Source organism: Peromyscus californicus, unplaced genomic scaffold (genome assembly GCF_007827085.1).
Source record: "Peromyscus californicus insignis strain IS unplaced genomic scaffold, ASM782708v3 Scaffold_2__1_contigs__length_46816999, whole genome shotgun sequence".
In the NCBI taxonomy this organism is placed as follows: Eukaryota; Metazoa; Chordata; class Mammalia; order Rodentia; family Cricetidae; genus Peromyscus; species Peromyscus californicus.
In genome coordinates this window covers 38,793,476-38,817,378 of record NW_026294540.1, presented here as the reverse complement: position 1 = coordinate 38,817,378, position 23,903 = coordinate 38,793,476, and the positions used below count along the sequence as shown (strand labels likewise).

The 23,903-nt window shown below is 41.7% G+C and overlaps 1 protein-coding gene across 1 annotated transcript; it reads left to right on the top strand.

Moving 5' to 3' along the window:
• The first annotated feature begins 212 nt into the window (after window positions 1-212).
• LOC128120647 (cytochrome P450 3A25-like) lies at window positions 213-23,898 on the top strand. Its single transcript, XM_052754803.1, has 13 exons — window positions 213-283; window positions 1,012-1,105; window positions 3,662-3,714; window positions 4,987-5,086; window positions 8,293-8,406; window positions 8,657-8,745; window positions 8,979-9,130; window positions 15,225-15,352; window positions 15,470-15,536; window positions 17,132-17,292; window positions 19,901-20,127; window positions 21,698-21,860; window positions 23,824-23,898. Exons 1-13 carry the CDS (start codon window positions 213-215, stop codon window positions 23,896-23,898), a joined length of 1,494 nt encoding a protein of 497 aa, XP_052610763.1.
• The last annotated feature ends 5 nt before the right edge of the window (window positions 23,899-23,903 follow it).

The window sequence follows — 23,903 nt, the reverse complement described above, 5'->3', positions numbered from 1 at the left end:
ACTGTCATTGAAAAGGCCATCTCAGTTCTCCGAGTTCAGGCAGTGCAAGGGAGGGCTTTCTACTGGCTGCATCGCTGACACCTCCTCCTTTCTCAGCACATAAACACTGCAGACTGGCCTCATTGGATCTCACCTGGGCACAGCAGGGGAGCCCTGCAAGACTCTCAGCTGGGAGGGAAACTTGGAGCCAGAACTGCTGAAGGAAAGCTGAGATGGAGCTGATCCCCAACCTTTTCATGGAAACCTGGGTGCTGCTGGCTACCAGCCTGGTGCTCATCTACATGTGAGTAGCTGTCCAAGCTTCTCCCTATCTGTAACTGGAGTTGGGGTGATACACAGGCCCCCTTTCCTTTCCTGTTGGAACATCCGAAGAGAACATGGAGGAGAAGTTGAAATCGAGGCTTTGGTAGTGCAGTTCCTATTGATATTATTGCCGATCCCTTGAGCTCCCACCCTTCTGACTCCCTCCCACTCTTACCTTATGGCTCCGAGGGTTTTGACAAGACTTGCTCTTGGGAAGATGGAGTTGGCTCCCAGTCTGCACCTAGACTAACCAACATCAATTCAGAGAACTCATAAACAATTGGCCACTACAGCCCTTCTGAGTTTGGGGAGTCCCAAGATCATGGAGGTGCTTAAACTTCTTCTCACTGTCCTTGCCTCCTTGCTTTCCTTAGCATGCACCGATGTGTGTAAGGCTTCTCCCCTGTGCACACACATATGTCTATTGCTCGCTCTCTCTCTCTCTCATCCTCTAACATGCTTTACACAAATTCCCATCATGCATCCTAGACATTGTAGGAGGGTTGCCATCCACTCTTCTCTCTTTTCTGTAACCCTCACCTGACACACCTTCCTTCTGGATAACTCAAGTTGTTTTTTGTCTTGCAGTATCCAGAACCATTTCCCACTCAGTGCTGTGTTTTTAGAGCAGAGGACAGCTAGCACAGATCCTGAAGGAGGGTCTCCGTTGCTGGTTGGACCATGCTTAAATGTTCTTTCACTTTATAGATACGGGACCTATTCTAATGGGATTTTTAAGAAGCTTGGCATTCCTGGACCCAAACCTCTGCCTTTTTTGGGCACCATGTTGGGCTACCGAAATGTGAGTACTCTTTGAGCTTTCTTTTCTTCTTGTGGATGAAACTTCTTGTGTATCTGTGTATGGATCAGTTCAATAGAAGCAAACGATAGTCTTAGGGAGAAAGTTCTGGGTTGTCAGACCACTGGAAACTGTGTGTGTCCAACCAGGAGAGTACTCAGGCTTCCCTTTAGCATTTGCTGACATATTTGCAGCTGTGGTTAGAAAGCTGTGACCGCAGACATATCAGAGCCTGGTGTTCAGGACTTCACGTTCAGACTGTAAGGAGCAGGAGAAGTCTGGGGTTTTCCTTAGTGGAGCCTCCAGGAAGGCACAGGTGTCCTTAACCAGCACTCATGGGAAAGCGTGCCTGGTCACAGTAGCACCACAGCAGCCTGTGTGCACTAGACCAGACTTCACACTGGGCTCAGGAACAGCACTTGTTCTCTTCCTGCTGGCCAGCTCTGCAGCATCCCTGCATCAGGATGCCTGTGTGTTGACTACAGGGAATTCCCCTTTACCAGAACGCTCTCAGGGACTCCTGTGTCCCCTGCAGTTACTTCAATGGCTCCATATTGTCTTAATACCCAGGGCATTTTTGAGGGTTTGACAGAATAATGGTGTTCTGCATTGGTTCTTTTCCCCAAGACAGCACCCTGAGGGACAGTCTGAGTAGGATGTGGTTCAACTGAAACAAGTTAGTGCTTGTCTCTCACCCTCACATACCATAGGGCAAAAGAATTTTTACTTTTCTAAGTGAAGGCAGACTCCTTTATAGAATCATCCCGGGAAGGATGATTTTTTCAAATCTTTAGAGACACTGAAAGTGCACCATAAATACAACAAGGACCATGAATGTTGGCTAATTCTCCGTGACTTTGGTTGGTCGGCCAAGGCTGGCGTCTGGCTAGATTATAATGAGCTCAGATGCTGAAGGCCATCAGCAGAGCCTGCGATCCGCCTGCTCTCTGCTAGGATTTCCTTCCCCACATACTCCAGTTGCCTGTCAGAGTCCAAGTTTTACAGTTAGATGCTTACTGCAGGCCTGAGATCTAAATAAGACCTCCATTGCCCCACGGCTGCCTGAGAAAGCCTTAAGGCCATTCCCCTTGAAAGGGGAGCATTTTTCATAATCACCCCAGCACATTTCCCTTCCTGAATCTTCTTTTGCATTAAGTCACAGATATGATGTCATGACAGAACATTTCCTCTTTTCACCTTTGGGGTTGAACACTCAGAGCTAGTGTTTCCTTTGCTCTGTCTTGCTGTAGAAAGGGGCCTCTCACTGATTCCTGCATCCCAGCATGATTTCCCCATCATCTCCACTCACCCTCCCATTTTCTCTCTCTTTTCTTTTTATCGCTTCTTAATTTTTGATTTTTCTTTTTATGTTTTCTCAATTTTCGTTAGTTCTCTGAGAATTTCATGCAATGTGTTTTGATTGTATTCACTGCCCACCCCAAGCTCCCCCCACATCCCCAGTCCTTCCCTACCTACCCACTTTGTGTATTTTTCTGTAACCCATGGAGTCTGATTTGTGCTGTCTACATACTCTCAGTTGTGTATATAACCACACACTGGATCGTGGTTGATCTATCATGAGCCACATCCTTAAGGAAAACTAACTGTTCCTCTCCCAGCAGAGGTCAGTTGCCAAAAGCTCCTCAGATGGGGGGGGGGGGACTTCATGACCTCCTCTCCTCTCCATGCTAGGGTTTTTCTGGCTTGTTCTTGCTCAGGTCCTGTGCACACTTTCACAGTCACTGTGGGTTCATATGTGCAAATGCCCTGTTGTGTCCTTGAAAACAGTTTTTGTTGTAGTGTTTTCTGTCTCTGGCTCATGCAGTCTTTCTGCCCCTGTGCCAAGGGAAGGAGATTGTTATACAGAGGCGATGTCCCATTTAGTGCAGTTTCTGAAGTGTCCTATTCTCTGCACCTTGGCCAGCTGTGGCTCTTCTGTTTCCCCTCATTTAGATGTTGAGATGACGCCCACCCTGGCCTCAACTTTTCCATCTTCTTGCTTCTTCCTGAGTGCCAGGGTTATAGTTGTGTGCCACCAAGTCTGGCTTCACTCTGTCACTTTTGTCCTATAAAACGATGGGTTAATACTGAACCAGGAGATAGAAGAGTGTACACCCGGGAGGTTTGTACACATTCCCTTAGTTTGGAGTCTTGAGGAACATTTCAGAATGTTCTAGGATTTCAAAGACAACATACACACACACACACACACACACACACACACACACACACACACACACACACACACACACACGCATGCATGCACGCGCACATGCCCACACACCTCAGACAAGAAGCTGCTTGGTATCCATAAGTAAGGACAGTTCTTTCAATCGATACAACACTGAGAAAATTCAAGACCAGCCTTAAACTCTCCGTTCCAGACAATTCTACTAATCTCCCCTGTCCCTTCAGGTGTCTCTAATAAGAACTTGCCTCTAATCCCTGATTAGGGACAGGAAGCCTGATTTCATAGAATTTGAGTCATTTGCACCCCAGTTAAAGAAGGAGCCACTGTATACAGGCCAATAATGGATTGAACTTTGTTTCTTTCTCCAGGGTTTGTGGAAATTTGATATAGACTGCTATAAAAAGTATGGGAAAATATGGGGGTGAGTATTCTGGAAACTTCACTGCATAGGCTTGTTGAATGAAGCACTCCACCGCATGAGGACAAGGCCTTTGGAGGTTGTCCTGCCAGGGTCTAATACATCACAGTTGTAAATCTGAACAGCAAGAATATAATGGGGGGTATTTTTGGGACATCCTCCAGACTGATTAATCAAGGGCTCCAAGACTCAATGTCTTTGCACCTAATGCTCAGAACCTTCTAATATGTGCTCAGAAATGCATGACCATCTCAATACCAATTCAGTTTTTGTCAAACCTAGAACTTCTTTATGTGAACTTAAAAGTAATGTTTGCTTTTGAAAGATACACTGGGAGATGTACATAAGTAGATTAGGAATTCATCTATATACTAAAAACATGTGGAGCAATTAAAACATTAAATTTACTAAAAAAAAATATGGATATTCCCTGTATATCTAATTCTGATGACTTTGAAGAAGAGATGTGGGGTATTTGTAAAGCACTGTGTACTCCTGTGAGCCTATGTCTTTAATGGTTCCACAGAGTAGCTGAGCCTATGGCACAGCCCTTCCCTGTCAGAACAGCTGGCGGTTTGGTGAGAGGTTGGAGGAGGTGTCACCACTGTGCTGTGAGACACAAGCAAGTGGAGGAGCCTCTGTCTCTGCATCTCCTCTCATTCATCCTCAGAAACCACAGGCCTGGTCACAGGGTCTGCTGAAGCCACGTGACCCGATGCCAAGCCTGTGCTGTGCTGCCCTCTGGTGGTCCCAAAGCAACTGCTCCTGAAACAGTATTAGGAACACTGAGTTCTTTGTCTCTAAGTTCCCACTGATACACTCAGTTTTGACTTTGGAATCATCGACCATTTTCTCTGGATTTTTTATATCTCTGGAGGTGAAACCCAGTGCCACACACTTGATAGACAAGGGCTCTACCACTGAGCCACACCTCTAACCCAGGTACTGAACTATTTACACAAATGAATAGTATTGGCAATAACCATGTGAGTTTGCCTCTCCTTAGCCAATGTTTCAGTATTCATTCTTACTAAAGATGTCTTTGAAGAGCTGTTTTGTCCTAAGTGTCTCTCCCCTGCTTCAGCCACACTACCCTTCATTCAATTCCAGTGTCTTCTATGGTCAGAACTTGAAGTAGGGGTTCATGTTCCTGTGCTTTGTAGAGCTGGCGGTGTGGCCTGTACAGCCTCAGGGGTAGAGTCTGGAGTCCTGGGTGTAACTCCAACTGTAGAATCCGTCTTCTGAGGTTCAGTCCTCCCTGTTTTCCCACCTCAGGTTTTATGACGGTCGACAGCCTGTGCTGGCTATCACAGATCCAGAGCTCATCAAAACAGTGCTGGTGAAAGAATGCTACTCAGTCTTCACAAACCGTCGGGTAGGTGTCCTTTTTAGGAAATATAATGATTTGTTTTCATGAAATTTTAATTTGGAAAGAATTATATGATCACAATAAAGAGCCACCACCATGCTCAGAATATTTCTTGGTTTTTGTAAATGGTAATGTCTTGCATGAGCATAAATATAATATATTCCGGCCTGTATACTAAGATGAAATTAGCTTTGATATCATTGGGAGTTTATCCTCTGAGTGGCATTCCCTGATCTCTCTCTCTCTCTCTCTCTCTCTCTCTCTCTCTCTCTCTCTCTCTCTCTCTTGTGTTTTGGACATTGTTACACATCCTGTTTAGTGTTGAAGCTACACAGTGAAGACACAGGACTGTCCCTTCACCATGGGACTTCCTTCTAAACATGTGGTAGTGATCATGAGAAGCCTGTCTTTTCTACCTGGCAGTGTTTGATGCATTTTATGGATGTTTTTGGAGTCATGTTTGATAATATTTTGCTTAACTTTCTTATTTTTTAATGATAATATGTAGTTTCATATTTTAGATTTACATCGATAATCTATTTGTAATTTTTTTTGGCATGAGAAACAGAGGTCAGGTAAAGATTTCTGTCGTACCATGCATGTTCAATTGTTCCAATGCCATTTTGGGAGAAGTTGTTCCCTCCAAAACTTACCAGTCCTGTTACACGTGTGGGACACTTTCTCATCTATTTTCTTCAATCAATTGATCACAGTGTTTTCCCTCTATGGGGACCATTCCCTCTTGATGAGTGACCTCATGTAGATTAATTATTCCTACTTTTTTTTTTTTAGAATTGTTCGGTTGGTTCTTGGACCTTTGCTTTTCTCTCCAAATTATGAATATCTTGTCTGAATTTAAAAGCTCAGTGTGATTTGATAAAAATTGAAATAAATATGGGGGAAGTATTGTTACTGTGTTGTGTCTTCTAATTCATGGCTAGCATATACCTCTCTAATTTTTAGTCTGCCTTTGCTTGCTAAATAGACAATTTCAGGTGAAAGACCCAACACATATTTTGTTACATTTATGCTGTATTTAATTTCTAGTTATTGCTATGACATAATTTTCTCAATATTTCTCCACTTATCATTGCAATTATGTACAAATTCAATTGAATTCTGTGATGTCACTGTGTCCTATGACTTTTCCAAACTTACTTCTTTATTCCCTGTATTCTGTATGCTGTTTGGTGTGCTCTGAATGGACAATGGAGGTGCCTGAAAATCAGAACACTTGTACTCATTGCTTTGCAATCTGCATGTCTTCAATTGAATTTTCTTACCTTATTGCACTAACTGGCATTTCTAGGATAGTACCAAATAACAGTGGTGAGAGGAGCCTTCGGAACTGCTCCTGGTTGGAGGGTGGAACATTCAGGCTCTCACTATCAAGCGTGAAGTTGGCTAAGGCTTTTGTATAAATTTTCTCTCCATCATCAATTCATTTTTGTTTGTTTTGAGACAGGGTCTTTCTCCATAGACCTGGTTGGCTCAGAAATCACTACATAGGCCAGGCTTTCCTTGAACTCACAGCAATTCATTAGCCTCTGCCTTCTCAGCACTGGGACTAAAGATGTGTGCTACCATGCTTGACATCATTCCCAATTCTTAATCTCTTCTAATTGCCATAATTTTAAAAACAACAGCTCTCCAACTGATTATGCTGTTGGTAAACGTATTGGAGAACTAGCCTAAGATAACAGTATCCCAAGACCATGTAATTTTTAAAAAAAATTTATGTGTATGGGTGCTTTGCCTGTATATACATATATACACCACATGCATGTGTGAAGGTCAGAAGTGGGTGTCAGATATCACAGAATTACGGATGGATGTGAACTGCCATGCAGGTACTGGGACCCAGACATGGGTCCTCTGCAAGAGCAACAAGTGCTCTTAGCCTCTGAGCCATCTCTCTATCTCTTGGTTCTAAGGCCAATTGAGTCCATTTCTACTATAAACAGCCTTGAAGAATGCTGTAGGGCTTTTGTTTTCTGCTCCTTTGGAAGAACTGTGAAGTCCAGCTTCAGTGGGGTTCAGGTCCCAAAGAGGAAGGGGACTGAATTCACATCTGAGGATTCAGCAGCTCTCTCTCTCTCTCTCTCTCTCTCTCTCTCTCTCTCTCTCTCTCTCTCTCTCTCTCTCTCTCTCTCTCTTTCCCAACCAGAGACATTCTTTATTTATATAGCATATTGACTACATTAGGCATTTGGCTAACATCAGAGCCCCAGATTTATTTTCATCTCCTCATTAAATGTCCAACATGTAAAAGCAATATACAGAACAGACGGTCTTACCTGAAACATCTTTGGACAGCATCTGTCAAATCAGGAAGTTACAAATTCAGGGTCTACAAAACGTAGGACGTTTTATTTTTACAGTCTGTGTCTAGGCTGGCTGTTCACAGTAGCAATATGTTAGACAGTCTGAAATTATTTTTACCTTAACAAAGTTATGTATAGAAGTATGAGATGTTTTCTAAAATGCAAGCTTTAGAAAACATCCCACAATAATCATTTAACTGTCTGAATTACAACATTTTTTGTTGTCTTCAGTTTTATAGTAGGGGCCTGTTGCTTTCATATGTTCCTAGAAAGAAAGATTCTGGTATCTCAGTTTTTTTCCATCAACCCACACTATTCCTGTTCCTTCTGTGTAAGCTCTAGTGTAGGGCAATGGATATACTTGTTACATCTTGTATTCAGAGCCGAGCAAGAAATTTCTCAGAATCTACCCTATTGGTACCACAGTCTTTGGGCCACAAGGAAGACTGTTTCTTTTGTGACTCTCATGGTAAGACTGCTGCCTTCAAAGTTTTCTCCCTGGAACATGCATATATTTCCCCAGGACTTGCATAAGCAGAAAACTCCCTATTATGTAAACAACTGCTTCTAAAAGCTACCACAGCACCCTCTGCCTGAGGGCTTGAGCCACCCCTTGTGCTACAGCCTGCTCCAAACAACGCTTTTTCCCTTGCAAGAGGGGTTTCCATTTAAGAAGAGATTTTGAAAGAAAGATTTGAAGCCATGCTCTGATGATAGGTGACACTCATGAGTATATAGGCTGTGAAGAGATTTCAATGAATCATAAGTGGGCATGCCACTTAGGACCAGTAACTATCTGTTAAACAAATGATGTTTGATATGTTTTCTGTGGCTGTGGACATATACATAACTTCTGCAACATAAATTGGCTTTCAATTTTAACTCTAGGCTTTTGGTCCAGCGGGACTTATGAAAAAGGCCATCACCATATCTGAGGATGAAGAATGGAAGAGACTTCGAACACTGCTGTCTCCAACTTTCACCAGTGGAAAACTCAAAGAGGTGACGAGGAAGAGGGCATTTACTTATGCAATGAATCTGGGGAAAGGTAGAAAACAAGCCCACAGTCCCTTTCCAAGGGTTGATCCTCTGAGTTACAATTCCTATAAGATGATCTTCTGTCTTCATGCCCAGAGGACCCTTTATAAAATCCACTGTAACATTCCACTCATTGCTTCATGACTGGGGATGATTTGTCTTTCTGGGACCTGAGTTTCCTCATTTAGCTACAGATGCTGTGCTTTGTGCTTAGATGTTCCCCATCATTGGACAGTATGGAGACACATTGGTGAGAAACTTGAGACGAGAAGAAGAGAGAGGGAAGCCCATCATCATGAAAGAGTAAGTGGTGGTGTAGGTGATGGGACTGTAAGTACCTTAGTGTCCCTTCAACTCTAGGAAAAGGACATCTGCAAACCAACACCAGGTAAAGGCCCCATATGTGAGTGTGATAGGAGCCTAGACCCCACTGATGATCCAGCATGTGATTCTGACTGTGTGGCTTCCTGCCTGGGTAGCTTGGAACTATGAGATGCCTCAGATGCATACATTGATTCCCATGTCTCTCTTCTCAGTATCCTTGGAGCTTATAGCATGGATGTGATCACTGGCACATCATTTGGAGTGAATGTAGATTCCCTCAACAACCCAGAGGATCCCTTTGTGCAGAAAGCCAAGAAGATATTAACAAGTCTGGATTTGCTTAACCCATTTCTTCTCTCTGTATGTAAGTATCTACTTCCTTTTTTTCTTACTCCCTCACATAGTATCATCAAAATAATATCATTCATCATTACTGAAATACAATTCATGTATAAAAATATTTACCTGCTTACAATGTGTAATTCAATTTTTGCTCATACAAGGCAATGTATATCCATCACCATTGTCAAGCCATGGAATATTTTATCCAAGAAAATCTGTACCATTTCTTTCTCGTCTTCCATTCCTCCTTGCCATAAGAAACACCAATTCACTGTTCTGTAGATCTGACAATTCCCAGGTTTGCCATAGAAATACAATATAAATATGTCATAGAATACATAGGATTTAGTGAGTAGCCTCTTTCATTTAACACAATATATTCAACAGAACCATTTGTTGCCACTCCCATGTTCTGTAGACAAAACAAATTCCATGCCATCTGATGGTCCTTCAAATTGTTTTCAGATTTGGGATGCTGCAAATAAGCTGTCATGGACATTGACAACTGAGATTATGATTGAACATTTGTTTTCATGTTTTCTGGGTAGGCCCTTGGGGGGAGATTAGTAAATAACATAGGACTTCTATGTTTGACTTACTGAGCAACTGAGTTTTTTCTTTGATAGATGCAGCATTTTATTTTCAGGTTAAGAGTTCATGAGGACTCCCATTCAAAACTTGGGGTTGTTGTTATTTCATGATGTTCACTCCAGATACCCTAGTGGACATTCAATAGTATAGCAGCATGAGTGTTGGTTTGTGCTTTTTCCAAGTGGTAATTATATTCCTCCACTTGGGAGATGTTCTTTTCATAGATTAATATCTGTTCAACTGTTGCTCCTGTATAGCTAAATTGTTTATGTGCTTTCCATTGAGTTGTAAGATTGATGTGTGTCATGAATAACAGTCACTTTACAGACATATAGTTGGCATATTTTCTCTATTTTGAGATGTCTTTTAATGTTTTTGATGGGATCCTTTGAAGTACACATTTTTAAAACTGTATGATGTACAATTTCATAATGTGCTGTGCTTTAATCTCTAAGTCTCATGGTCAGAGCTGAGGTTATGAACATTTAACTTCCTCCCAGTTTCATCTTAATTGGGCCATACATTCCTTAAACTTTTTTTTGATACAGGGTCATGCAGGCCTGTGTGGAGGCCCACAAAGGTTTCCTAGTGAGATCTGAGCTTGCTTTATCCAGCAGGGCTGCATTAGAGGATTTCTTGACCATATGCATGGTTACTAGGTGATTGGAAGGGTCTACAGAGCTAGGTGAAGGTCTTTGCTCCACCTCTTGGCATTCCTATAAATAGCCCTTTAGAAGATACAGAATAGGCCAGTGGGTAAGGATCAAGGCTATCCTTTGTTTCTATCTGTTTCTCTCCCCTCTATCCATCTATCTAAATATTTCTCACTTCACCTTCCTCAAGATCACCCTGGAGGAAAAATGTGGGAGATGGTCTCCCTCAGATAGTACAAGGAACAGGGACCAGGGACTTGATGAAAGGAAGGGTGAGGGTCCTGCCGGAAGTTTGGACCTGTCTGGTTATATTGAAAAATTAAGGCGAGGGTATTCTATTTTCAGGAGTAAAAGTAAGGTAGCTGAAAGAAATGCCAAAGTGAGACTTCAGCAAGTATCTCTCTATCGAGATTTCTTTCTTTTTTTCTCTCTATTAATTTCTATCTAAAAAATTAAGGAAAAAATGTAAGGTAGAATGTAGGAATATAGTGTAGAAAAAAATTAGAGCAAAGCCAGGCAGTGGTGGTGGAAGCCCTGAAGCCCAGCAGTCACAGACAGAGCCAGGCAGATTTCTGAGAGTTTGAGTCCATCCTGGTCTACAGAGCAAGATCAAGGACAGGCACCAAATCTACACAGAGAAACCTTGTCTTGAAAAAAAAGTAAAAAAAAGAAATTAGGGCAAGAAGGAAAAATATAAGGTAGGATATAGGAATGTGGTATAAGAAAAAACTTAAGAAAAAATAAGCAACAAGACAGAGATACAACATCCTTGATTTTTCCAACTGTGGGACTATGAATGTTAACTCCAGGAGGAATCAGAGTTATGAAAAAAATACTATGAGAAAAATGGGCAGAAAAAGATTCCTGTGGAAGCTTTTGGACTGTATACAGCTTAAATCTGAGTCTTGAGTGGCAGAGGAAAGAATTTTCCCTGAGATAGATGTGGATGAAATAAAAACAATTCACTCCACTGATAGCATTACTGTATGAAAACATCATACCATCAGAATTAGTTTCCTCTTGGCTATGAAGCCAAAGTTTAGGGAACAGAAGTCTTGGAAAAAAACTTAGTAATATTTCTCTCAAAAACTGGAAGATTTTTGAGTCTTTTCTTCTCAGATTTTTTCTCTTTCTTTAATGGCAAAAATTTAACTCATTTGGAAATAACTTCTATCAGTATGGGAAAATTACCTGTAATTGCTCTAGAAAAAAAACCCAAAACAAAACAGAAAACCTCTTTGAATAGGGCAAATCCTCTCTGCTAGTCCTATGTCCCATTCAAGCTGGTATTAGGAAAACAGAAGATACTTTACACACTAGCAGGAATCCTCTGCAGCTACAGCCTAGCAAGGGACACCAAGGAAAGTGCAGGGGGAGAGCTGATCAGGGACAACATCCCCCCCAGAGTGGAACAGCAGCTGAAGAGAAGATTCTGGCATGAATGTAGTAGGTGAGACATTGAAGCCTCCCTGCAATGAGGGAGACAAGTTCTAAGTTCTAGCACTAATGACAGCATGAGAAAAGCTGAGAGTAAATTTGGCCATATAAATAAGTCCATCAGGAATGGGGAGAGTTGCCTGCTCAACTGCAAGCTGCGAGTTGGTAGGTGAGGCTACACAGCACCCACAGCTGCCAAAGAAGCTCTTTCTTTTCTTTTTTCTATCAGGGAAAAAACTTTCTAAAAAAACCTCTTTTTTCAAGTATTCTCATTCCTTTTCACTGGCCTAGTGAGGTTGAGGTTTTTGCTTCTGGCTACAAATGCCTGTCTGAGTGCACAGGGACAGGCATAACACACTCTGGAATCAGTATCAGGTGAAAAAACTCTGATTAGAGAGGTACACCTGTGAAATGATAATGCAGGGGTCCTAATGTAAGCTTAGGGCAGCCAAAAACCTCCTGGGATAAGAGCAAAAATCTGACTTTGGTTTCAGCATGAATACAGACTGTGTAAATAGATGTTTTCTCCCAGACCCAGAAAGGCAGCATGGGATATGTATTTCATTCATAATAGCCTGACAATGTAGAGAGAGACAGCTTGGGAAATGTAGTCCATAATGTAATTTGTAACAGGATGATGATATACAGAAAAGCAGTTTGGTAAATGAAGTCTAACAGACATGCCAGTACTACATGGTCCAAAAACTGTTTTTTCCGTGTGTTTTTTTTTCAGCTCAAAATGCACTGTTTTTTCCCAAACAATGTTAGAAAGCTTAGCCTTCCCTACTGAGAACTCGAAACAGGTGAACAGCTTGCTTGTCAGGAGGCAATTAAAATGTTAATAAATTTTGTCAACAAACCACTTTAAAACACTCATGATAATCTTAAAAAAACAGCTTTTAAAAATTAAGAAGAGGGAATTGTACCCTCAGTCAAGCTTAGAACCACTGATAAATTAGGCTCTGACTTCAAACTCTCCAGAAAACTTTCAGAATAATATCAAAGCTGACTATAAACTCTGAACTTTAGAAATGATTTGCATACTTTCTGTCTTGTTAATAGTTCAGTTAAGAAATCTCTTCTAGATTTTTGCTAATAGAGTTTGATTTTAAATATAAGTATGGGTAAATAGTTCTTTTAAGAAATCTCTTCTAGATATGTGCTAAAGTTTGTAAAATAGTCCTATAGAGTTTCCCTTTTGAATACAAGTTTGCAAAAAGTGTAAATATTGAATGTAAATATTTAAAAGTGTAAATGTTGAATATAAGTTTGTAAAAAGTATATATGTATAGTCATGTTCATACTAGAATTGTCTTTATTACTCCATCAATATCTGTCTAGACAAATTAGGTAACATTAATATTTAAAGGAATATGTTTTTTCTTCAGATATAATTGAACACTTTTTATGATAGCCAAAATACAATTTTATGGTCTTAGTGGCCCCTGGAAAACTTAAGTGAAGGTGTCATTATTAGGGGAGCTTTTCTGTCTTCTTCCTAAAAGTTTCCACTCCTCCTCTGTTTCTGTTGAGAAAGTGGTAGGCCTCCCACAATTGAGTTAGTTTGTACAGAAATTCTCCTGCTGCTTAAACAGCTAAAAAGTGTCTTTATAATTAGCATGGGTTTTTGTTTACTTGAGTGGATACTTTGAAGTGATTTGAAATGATTGCTTTCTCCTGGGAATTAAAACAGTCTCTTGAAAATTTTATTGAACATCTGTTAGGAGAGAGTTTTGATTTAGAAAAGGGCTTGGTGCAGCTAAGACTGCTGTAATCACCCTAGACCCATTCCAAAAAGGATATTCCATCTTTATTATCCTCTACTCCTTTACTGGGAGGTGGATGTTTGCAAGCTCAGCAGGGACCTGAGTCAGAGCTGAGTTAGCCTCTGTACCCACTCCTGTCAGAAGCTGGTAGTCAAAGACAGGCAACCTTCTTCTTGATAGCTTCCAACATTAGGCAGAGTATGCTTGTTGGAAAGTATTTTTCCATGACAGGTAAGGAGACTAATCAAGAAGGATGACCTAAGACAGGCACAGTCTATCTGAGGGTCTGGGAGGCCCTTTATTATATCTAGAAGAGGGATGTGGAGGCCCACAAAGATTTCCTAGTGAGATCTGAGCTTGCTTTATCTAGCAGGGCTGCATTAGAGGATTGCTTGACCATGTGCATGGTTACTAGGTGATTAGAAGGGTCTACACTTGGCTGAGCTAGGTGGTAATCTTTGCTCCTCCCCTTGGCATTCCTATTAATAACCCGTTAGTAGAGACACAAGGGACCAGTGGAGAAGGATGCAGGCCCTCCTGAGACTATTCTTTGTTTCTATCAGTTTCTCTTCCCTCTATCCTTCTATCTAAATATTTCTCACTTCACTCTCCTCAAGAGTACCCTGGGGGGAAATGTGGGAGTTGATCTCCCATAGCCCTGGTTGTTCTGGAACTTTCTATACAGAGCAGCTGGCCTTGAGCTCAGAGAGATCCACCTGACTCTATCTCAAGAATGCTGAGATTAAAGGGTTGTGCTTACCACACCCATCTTAGATCTAGATCTTTGACCCACTTTTTGTTAAAATGTATGCACTGTTATCAAATTTATTTCTATTGAAGAGTAGGTACAAAGAATGTAAACACTGGAAGGTAAGGAGGAACATCATCTTATGGATATGCATGGCTCCTACACTCTCACACTCACAGCAGTTACACTAGATCAAGCCAACCAATATTCACTCCATAGATATGAGAGATGCTCTCTAGGTTCCACCTCTTTCTGAAGAATGTTTGGCAGTTGATAGCTGCTAAGGAAGAGAGAATCATTCTTCTTTGATTATGTGGCCACTGGTCAGTTTCCCATGCTTCAGTGGATGGCCATGGGGCCAAGAGGACAGCACTTCAGTCTTATTAAACAACAACATAAATTTGTGAAAGGGATATCTTGAGGGGGATACTGGAGAAGCTGGAGAAGAAATAAAGGGATTGGAATGAATATGTTATTTCATTGCATATATGAAGCAATCAAACATTAACAAATATTTCTTCCTATATTATTTTTAAATTTTTGTTTATTTTTAATTGTGTGTATATATGTGTATGTACATGTGAGTATCATGCCTCTGGAGTCCAGTAGAGGGAGTTGATCCCTTAGAGCTGGAGTTGCAGCTATGAACCATTCAATGCCAAGTACTGGGCATCCAAATTGGATCTCCCTTAAGCAGCAAATGCTCTTAACCACTTAGCCATTTCTCTAGCCCATATCTTGAGTGTTTTATATCTTGATGTATTATAAAGATAACTATTTGTAAACATCACTTTGGTACTTCCTTTGAGTGGAATTGAAATACAAATGGATCTTGGAACTTTGCTGAAATTGTGTTTGATTTCTAATAAGTGAATAAGAATTCAGTGTAGATTTTCTTTACACTTTCTCTTTTCTCCGTAGTTATGTTTCCATTCCTTACTCCACTATTTGAGATGCTAAGTATCTCTATTTTCCCAAACCAGCTACTGGATTTTTTCTGTGAATTTGTAAAGAAGATGAAGCAAAATCATCTTGAAACAAATCAGAAGGTAAAATGTGGTGTTGTGTCAGAATGCTCATCGTTTGATCATGTATCAGGCTGTGAACATGTCAGTTGTACTCTTTCTCTAATTGTCCATTGTGAACATTTCTCTTTCTGCTTCCAGACCCGAGTGGATTTTCTTCAGCTGATGATAAACACTCAGAACTCCAAAGGCAAAGAGTCCCTGAAAGGTAACCCAGGATGCTTCACTATGTTTGGATCAAGAAGCCCAGAGAGAAGAGGGTGTCAGGACATGTGCATGGGAGGGTGGTCCAGAATGGAAACTTCTGACAAATTTCAGAAAGACAAGCAATGAATGATACCTTTAATATCCACAGGAGTTTTCTAGAAGTACACTGGGGGTACCGGGACAAGAGCCTGTAGGGCAGCCACAGAGAAGCATTTCATGCCCAGAAGTCCTCAGTGGTGCTAGGTCATCTGTCAGAGCAGAGTCTGATTCTCAGTCCTTTCCAATCCCACTGATTCTGGATCTATACCTGGGGATTTGCACCTAGACCCCAATCAGGAAGCACACTGTCCAGCAGTCAGGATGGTCTCTGGGAGTGAGTGGTGGAATACTGTTCAATAACTTCATCTGTAACTTATTCTGCTCTATATAAATAGCATCAGGGAAACTATATACCCTGCTTTTCTTCGTTCTTCAGGCCCCTGGCTTTATAACATCCTCCATGCTAGCTTTGTGACATAAACTTTTATTACTGTTATAGCCACAGAATAGCTTTAAAATTCTCATATTTATTCCATATTTCTAGTCATTATCCATCACAGGAAGGGTTTTCAAGCCTTACTATTTGCTTTATAAAATTTCATTCAAAAATATATTCATTCGTCTCCAGCAGTGTGATCTTTTGCATTCCCTGTTACTTTCTTCTTATGTTTAGTTAGTTTACATTTCAAGTTGTCAGGCATGTCCACTTGGGGCCCCTTTATGTGGCCTCATGGAGTCTTCCATTGTCTGTTCTTTCATTTCGATTGCTACAAGAGACTTTAATTTTAGAGTGTTTTCTGGTCAAAGCAGAGCTTAGGGGAAGTACAGAGACTCCCTATACATTTTTGCGTACACTCCTCCACCAGAGTGAAGCGTTTGCAGGACAGACACTCAACCATTTCCCACCTGTTTTGTCTCACATTTACTAATATTAAGGCATTTGTCTTGGTCCCTCGTGCTGTCACTGTGACCACATACCCTGGAAACACCTTAAGGAGAGGTTTATTCTGACCCACAGTTTAGTGGTTCAGTCCATCATGGATGGGAAGTCCTGGTGACAGCAGCAGGAGGCTGCTGCTCACATGGCATTAGTAGTCAGGAAGCAGAGAGCTGAATGCTGCTGCCTATCTCACAATCTTCTCTTTGCTCAGTAAGGGACCCAAGGCCATGGAATGTCCCACCCACACTTAAGATGGGTCTTCCCACACCAAGCAACTTAAGACAATCCCTCAAAAAAATGCCCAGTCTTGTCTCCTAGGTGATCATAGATCCTCTCAAGTTGTCAGTCTATATTAACCCCTGTATTTCTTTGATGTTTATAAGTATGTATGAGGACAATGTGTGGTGGGTAGAACTACACATTTGTGGTGGTGAGTCAGGTCTAACAGGACAGATAGGCCACAGGTGGGCACCAGAGTGGAATTCAGTCCCAGGGACGCTGGACTGTCTTTCTCTGTTTGTTTCCGGATGGCTGGGAGCACCATTTGAATTTATTTTCATCTCAACTATGATGTCCTGCTTTGATCTTCCTTATATGAAATGTTCATTTCCTTTTAGCTCTGTCTGATATGGAGATCACAGCCCAATCAGTTGTTTTCATTTTTGCTGGCTATGAAGCCACAAGCACGTCCATTTCCTTCGTGATGTATCAACTGGCCACCCACCCTGGTGTGCAAAAGAAGCTTCAGGAAGAGATTGACAGAGCTCTGCCCAATAAGGTGAGTGGGTGGTACCCAGAGAGGGAGGGCAGAGGTAAAGGATTCACAAGAACATGTCTCATCACATGCAATGAGAATTTTTACAAAGAGCCATGCAATGGTTCTTCCACCAGCAAGAGTCTAAAAGAGAAACAAAGGGAGGGACATAGGAGATGAATGCAATCTATAAAAACACACTCGGGAGGCAGAGCCAGGCGGATCTCTGTGAGTTCGAGGCCAGCCTGGGCTACCAAGTGAGTTCCAGGAAAGGCGCAAAGCTACACAGAGAAACCCTGTCTCGAAAAATCAAAAAAAAAAAAAAACCACACAATCTCTTTTTAAAAGATTTTATATATATATATATATATATATTGTTCTGCCTGCATGTATGCCTGTAGGCCAGAAAAGGGTAACAGATCTCATTATAGATGGTTGTGAGCCACCATGTGGTTGCTGGTGATTGAAATCAGGACCTCTGGTCGAGCAGCCAGTGCTCTTAAACTCTGAACCATCTCTCCAGTCCAGAAATACATGATCTCTACTACAGTGCTGGCTCTGGTGTATTTGTTTTCTACCGCGACAATAAGTAAGTAATAAGTAAAACACAGAAAACCAGTGTGACACATAAGGGTAAGCACCAGTCACTCAGGTGCCTGGACAGTTATCTCTGCTGATATTCTTGGGGTCCTGTCTGGCCTATCTATGGTGCTAGGCTGGCCTTCACTGGTCGCGGGAGGCTGACTTGACACTACTCTCAATGGCTCTACTGTCCAGTTGGATAGCATGGCGTGTGTGTGTGTGTGTGTGTGTGTGTGTGTGTGTGTGTGTGTGTGTGTGTCTTAGGGGAGTCTTTTCTTTCCTATGGTTTATAATGGAATTGATAGTCCTGTCTGAAGCCCTGAGTGCAGTTAGCATCACTCTTGTAATTTGAGTGTCAGTGCCCTCTGCTGACCATAGCTGGCATTACAGGCAGTGTGCTGGACAGATCCCTCAGGGAGTGTCCAAGTCCAACCCCCTTGGGTGGCTAATGGAGACCTGGTCAGGACAATCGATGGTGGGGATACCTTTCAGTGAGCACTTTACTTCCTCAGCCTCCGGCCACATGTACTTTAAGCTCCTAAGTGTCTAATCCTGCCTCTTTCCATAACTGTCGCTCAGGTAATCTCTTGCCCTAGGGTTGTGGCACATTAAGTTCAGCCTCCCTGTCCTGTGATCAGTCCCAATTCTCTGCCTCCCTGAGCAGTTCAGTTTCCGAGGGAAGGTTCTGTATGAAGTCATCAACTGGCTTCTCCATTCTGAATCATCCAGAGTGAGAGCAAGATTCCTCTTCACGGTTGCAGGAATTCAGTTTCCAATGCAAGGTTCTGTATAAAGATGTCAGCTGGCTTCTCCATTCTGAATCATCCAGAGTGACGGTGGGATTCCTCTTCACAGTTGCAGGAGTCAGCCCCCGTCTCAGCATACTCCTCATTGGTTTGAAGTCTGTGGAGGCTGTGGGGGTGTCCTGGAGGGAGGACTCCCTGCCCCTTTCACCAGAGCCTCTTGGTTGTTTTGGAGGGGCTTTGCCTTCCCCTTCCCCTGAAACTGGGGAGCAGGGCATCCAGAGCCATCTTCAGTTTGGTTTCTTTTCTATAAATCATCCATTTTTCTACCATGCGTTTTCCATGTCCTACTACTTCCTTTGTGTTTCTGAAGCTCTTCCTCTCTCCTTGACAAAGATCGTGTTTTGTTTCTTGTTTTCCTGTTGCTCTGACTCTTCTTCACACACAGAGGCAGTTTCTAGTGTGCGTCTTTCCAGAAGTCTCCATTGTAACTTTCTTTCCAACTTACTACACCTGCTACCCCACAGGGAGTTAGCAAGCAGGAGTTGCCTAGTATGAGAAGGTGGGGACCCAGCTCAAGCATACAATGCTTGTTTTGTGAGGACCTGAGTTTGAATCCCAGAACCCATGTGGGGGAAAAGGTGTAATTGGAGCACTGAGGAGGCAGAGACAGTGTGAGCCTGTCTTCCCCTGGAGCTCACTGGCCAGGCAACCCAGCCTGCTGTATGAGTGTCAGGCCACTGCAAACCTGTTTCAAAAACATATATAAAGTGAACTCCCAGAGGAATGACACCCAGGGTTGGATTCTGGCTTCCACATACAGGTCAGTGCACAGCAGTTGTCCATATCCCATGAATATGCACACACACACTCATGCAATACCAGAACAATCTAAAAAGCCTGATATGGACCAAGAGTGGGGAGTAGTTCCTTGCAATGGTGTTGTTTCCTTGGTGTAGACTGGTCTATGCAGACGAGACCGTGACACCAGTGCACTTTGTCTGAGAGTAACTGTCATATTTGTCATATGTGCTCACATGGGAAAGAAATCAGAGCACTACAGTGATGATGATGAGGAGGGGATCTGGACAGGGGAGTGTCCCAAATGGCTCCTCTGCTAAAATGTATACTTTACATCCTTGGGCCATAATCAGGACAAAGGTTGTCATAGGTGCAGAATGATTTATTAAGGTTAAGATCTACTAATGGATGTTAGCCCTTGGAGCCTCTGACATGCAATAGCACTAGAAACTGAATTGAAATTGGAGTCCAAACCTCATCTGGAAACACCTGTTTCTTCTTCCCAGGCACCTGTCACCTATGATGCCCTGATGGACATGGAATACCTGGACATGGTAGTGAATGAAACTCTCAGATTGTACCCAGCTGCTAACAGGCTAGAAAGGATCTCAAAGAAAGATGTGGAAATCAATGGCGTGTTCATTCCCAAAGGAACTATAGTTATGGTACCAACCTATCCTCTCCATCGGGATCCTGAATACTGGCCAGAGCCTGAGGAGTTCTGCCCTGAAAGGTACAGAGGCCTTGGGTAGTAGTCCCCACTAGGAATCAGGCAAATTAAACATATTATGCTGACTACTGGAAATTTCATATATGTGATTTTGTATCATTTGCATCTATATGTCTTTTGGGAATTAAACCTTTTAAAATTACAAAGTGATAATTCTTGATGCTGCAAAATCATACAAGAAAAAAAGTATTCATGGCCATTCAGAGTCCCAAAATGTTCACCTTAGCTGCCTTAATAGTGAAATATGTCCTCAAGGATTTATTTGTATGTATGTAAAGGTTTTGCAAAAGCTAGTATATTTTACTTGTATTATGAATCACTAATTACTTAAACACTAACCTATTGTGGAATATTACTTTAACTATATTAAGGTGTGTTGCATTTGTTTATGTTGGATTTGTTTAATGACATAAAGAAGTGTTACATTTGCTCATGCTGCATATGTTTAACGATGTAAAGATGTGTTGCTTTGCCTGCCTAAAGCACCTGGTGGGTCTAATAACTAGGCAAAAGAGTGATAGGTGGGGCTGGAGGGCAGAGTTAATAAGTAGGAGGAGGAATCTTGGCTTGGGGAGAGGGGAGAAAGAGAGAAGAGAGAAAGAGAGGAGAGGCAGATGCTCAGATCCAGTCAGCCAGCCAGCAAGTCAATCATGGAAGAAATCATGGAAAAGTAGGACATACAGAATGAAAGCGAGGTAAAAAGCTCCAAAGCAAAATGTAGATGAAGAGAAACAGGTTAAATTACTTATAAGAGCTAGTGGGACAAACATAAGGCCGAGCATTTATAACTAAAAATCAGCCTCTCTGTCATGATTTGGGAACTGGTTGGCAGTCCAAAGAAAGCCTGCCACACTAACCTATATACTACCTCTTGTCATATATGTATATGTTTTATTTATTGACTAGGTAGTGGGTGATATAAGTGATATCTAAATTTACATATGTAGGATTTTTCTTCTTTTTTCATGTGTTCTGTGCTGGTTCCTAAATTTACCATTAGCTTTAAGAACTTTTCCCATTGTCTGTTTGGTTAGAAACTGCCTTCTTGAAGGTTGAGGCCGTAGCATACTTTTCACTCTAATTCTGACATGTCTTTCAGAATGGGAACATATACCCATCCTGGACAGAATTTTGGTATTTAAAGATACATTTCCTCTCTATAAGCATTCAGCTCAGCTCAGCTCAACATCAGAGGCTCCTCTCTTTAAGGGACATGGCATTAGTTTACAATTTTTTTTTAATTTTTATTCTTTTTTATGTGTATGGGTGTTTTCCTGTATGTATCTGCATCACATGTGTACCTGGTGCCTGAAAAGACCACCAGAGGGTGTCAGGTACCTGTGCTGGTCATGAAATCCAGACCCTCTGAAGAAGAAGCCAGTGCTCTTAACTGCTGAGCCATCTCTTCAGCCCCTGATTTACAATTTTTATAGTGAGATATCCACAGCAAGGGTTCAGTTGCAAGTCCACAAACATAAGCTGCACCATCCTGGTTGAGGGTGTGAGAACTCCAAACATGGAGCTCTTGAATCTTTGTGTTCCATAGTCTCATTTGCATCCCCACTGTCTCCAGGTTCAGCAAGGAGAACAAGGGCAGCATCAATCCTTATGTTTACCTGCCCTTCGGGAACGGACCCAGGAACTGCCTTGGCATGAGGTTTGCCCTCATCAGCATGAAACTTGCTGTCGTCAGAGTCCTGCAGAACTTCACCCTCCAGCCTTGTGAGGAAACACAGGTGAGGCAGGAAACTCTCTCTATAAATCGCATTTAGTTGGAAATTTTTTGTTTTTTAATTTAGAGTATCACCTACAGAAAGGGGAAATTGGTCATTCATCATATTATGCTGCCTTGTATGAAATACAGGATTTGACCTATGAGCTTAAGGACCTTCCATTCTGAGCTGCAAGTCTGTGTCTGGATAAAGCACAAACAGAGAAATTATTTAGGTTTCATGCAGATCAGCATGACATGATTAAGCATAGTGTCTTTGAGATCAAGTCCAGGTTTTAAATTGTGTGACTAACTGGAGATGGGGAAACTGTTGCACATACTCATAGCTCATAATGATCACCTTGCCGTGGTTTGTAAATGGAGGGCTTCCTGGCACTAGCGCCGCTTTTAACTTTATTACTTTAAAAACTCACTGTGCCTAGTCGCCTCAGATACATGAAAATGATTTACCCAGAGCATGGCTTTAAAAGATCCATTTCAGCTGCAGTGAACACTGATTTCAGACAGTACAGGGCACATAAAGAACTTCAACCCTTCATGACCATCCTGACCATTTGATCTCACATTTTCATAACTGTGCTACATGAAGACTTCTTTTATGTTCTCTGAAGTCTGTTTTCTATTGTTTGCCCTCTTCATTCTGTCCTTATTCTTCAAGTTGAAGTAGGTGACTAAGCCATTCAAATGAGCTGTCTGTCCATGGCCCACCTACTCCTCTGCTCTAGTGATGTCTGCAGCCTCTTTTCATCACTAAGGCAATATACCCAGTTTTGTTCTCTGCATGGAAGGATTATGTCTTTGAATTTCACCTTGTTTTTGTTTACTTACTCTACCAAGACCGCTTTGCTGGGATGACTGCAAATATCCTAAATACATTTTAAGGAGTATTTTACAACTGTTCTGGAGTTCTTAAATACACATTTAACCTATTTTTATTTTTTAAATTTACTCGTGTAAGCATACATGGGCATATAGGCCTATCTTTCTGCGAGTGTATCTCTGGAGAGAATAGATGCATGCTGTTAAAACACAAAAAATACACTTAGAGGAGTTGACATGTTGCCCCCTCCTCAAACTTAAAGGTCAATTGTTTTTACTTCCAAATAAAGCAATGAATGACAAGGCTAATTTCTAGTGCTGTATGTAGCTACTCAGCTCCTCTCATAAGCAGTCCTTTCTTCATGGCTGTTAGTAGAGAGGTCGTTATCCCCTCATTTGTCACCCAAGGCAGCTGAGGAGCTGTCCTGTCTATACAGTGGTTCAGAAAGATGGAGAGAAAAAGATTTTAATCTTGAAAGCTTTCCATAAGCTGACATTCTTCAGTTTCCTTAATAACTGTTTCCCCACCATCTATGGAGACCAGATTACTCTCTTGGCATGTTCTCTTCTCCCATAAGGCTGAAGAGACTGAGGTAAAATGGTTGATGGAAAAACTGAATGACTCAGAAGTTTCCCATTCACACTACCCTCGGGGGTTAAGAGGAGATGTTAGGAAACATCACAAATTCTTGCCCGCCATTAAACTGGACAGGCACAACCGGCCTGAGAAGTTGCAGCTGCACTGGCTGACATCTGTTCAGGATTACCTTCTATGTGTCAACAAATGCAAATTTACATTTATACTGCCTATCAAAAACAGTCTTCCACATACTTAAAATGTGATCCAAAATTTTAAAACTCAGTCTTCTTACTTAAATTCGAATGAATGAAGAACATGGGTCGACATATTCTTCCCCCTCAGGTTCTATATACAATAATTACTCCAAAATGACTTTATTGCATGAACAGTAGTCTTGGGTGTTTTCACTACCCAGTCCTAATGAAGATGTATGTATAAAAAAATTCTAGAGATGAAGCCAAAGGGTTTTGTGTATATAAAATACCACTGTCCTTAATGGATTTGTTCTGCTTTGCTGTGATTGCTGGGTCATTCATTGCTTCTCAATGTGCTTCGTCAACTACCACAGATACCCTTGAAGTTAAGCAAGCGAACAATTTTTCAACCAGAGAAACCCATCATCCTGAAAGTTGTGTCAAGGTGAAATCA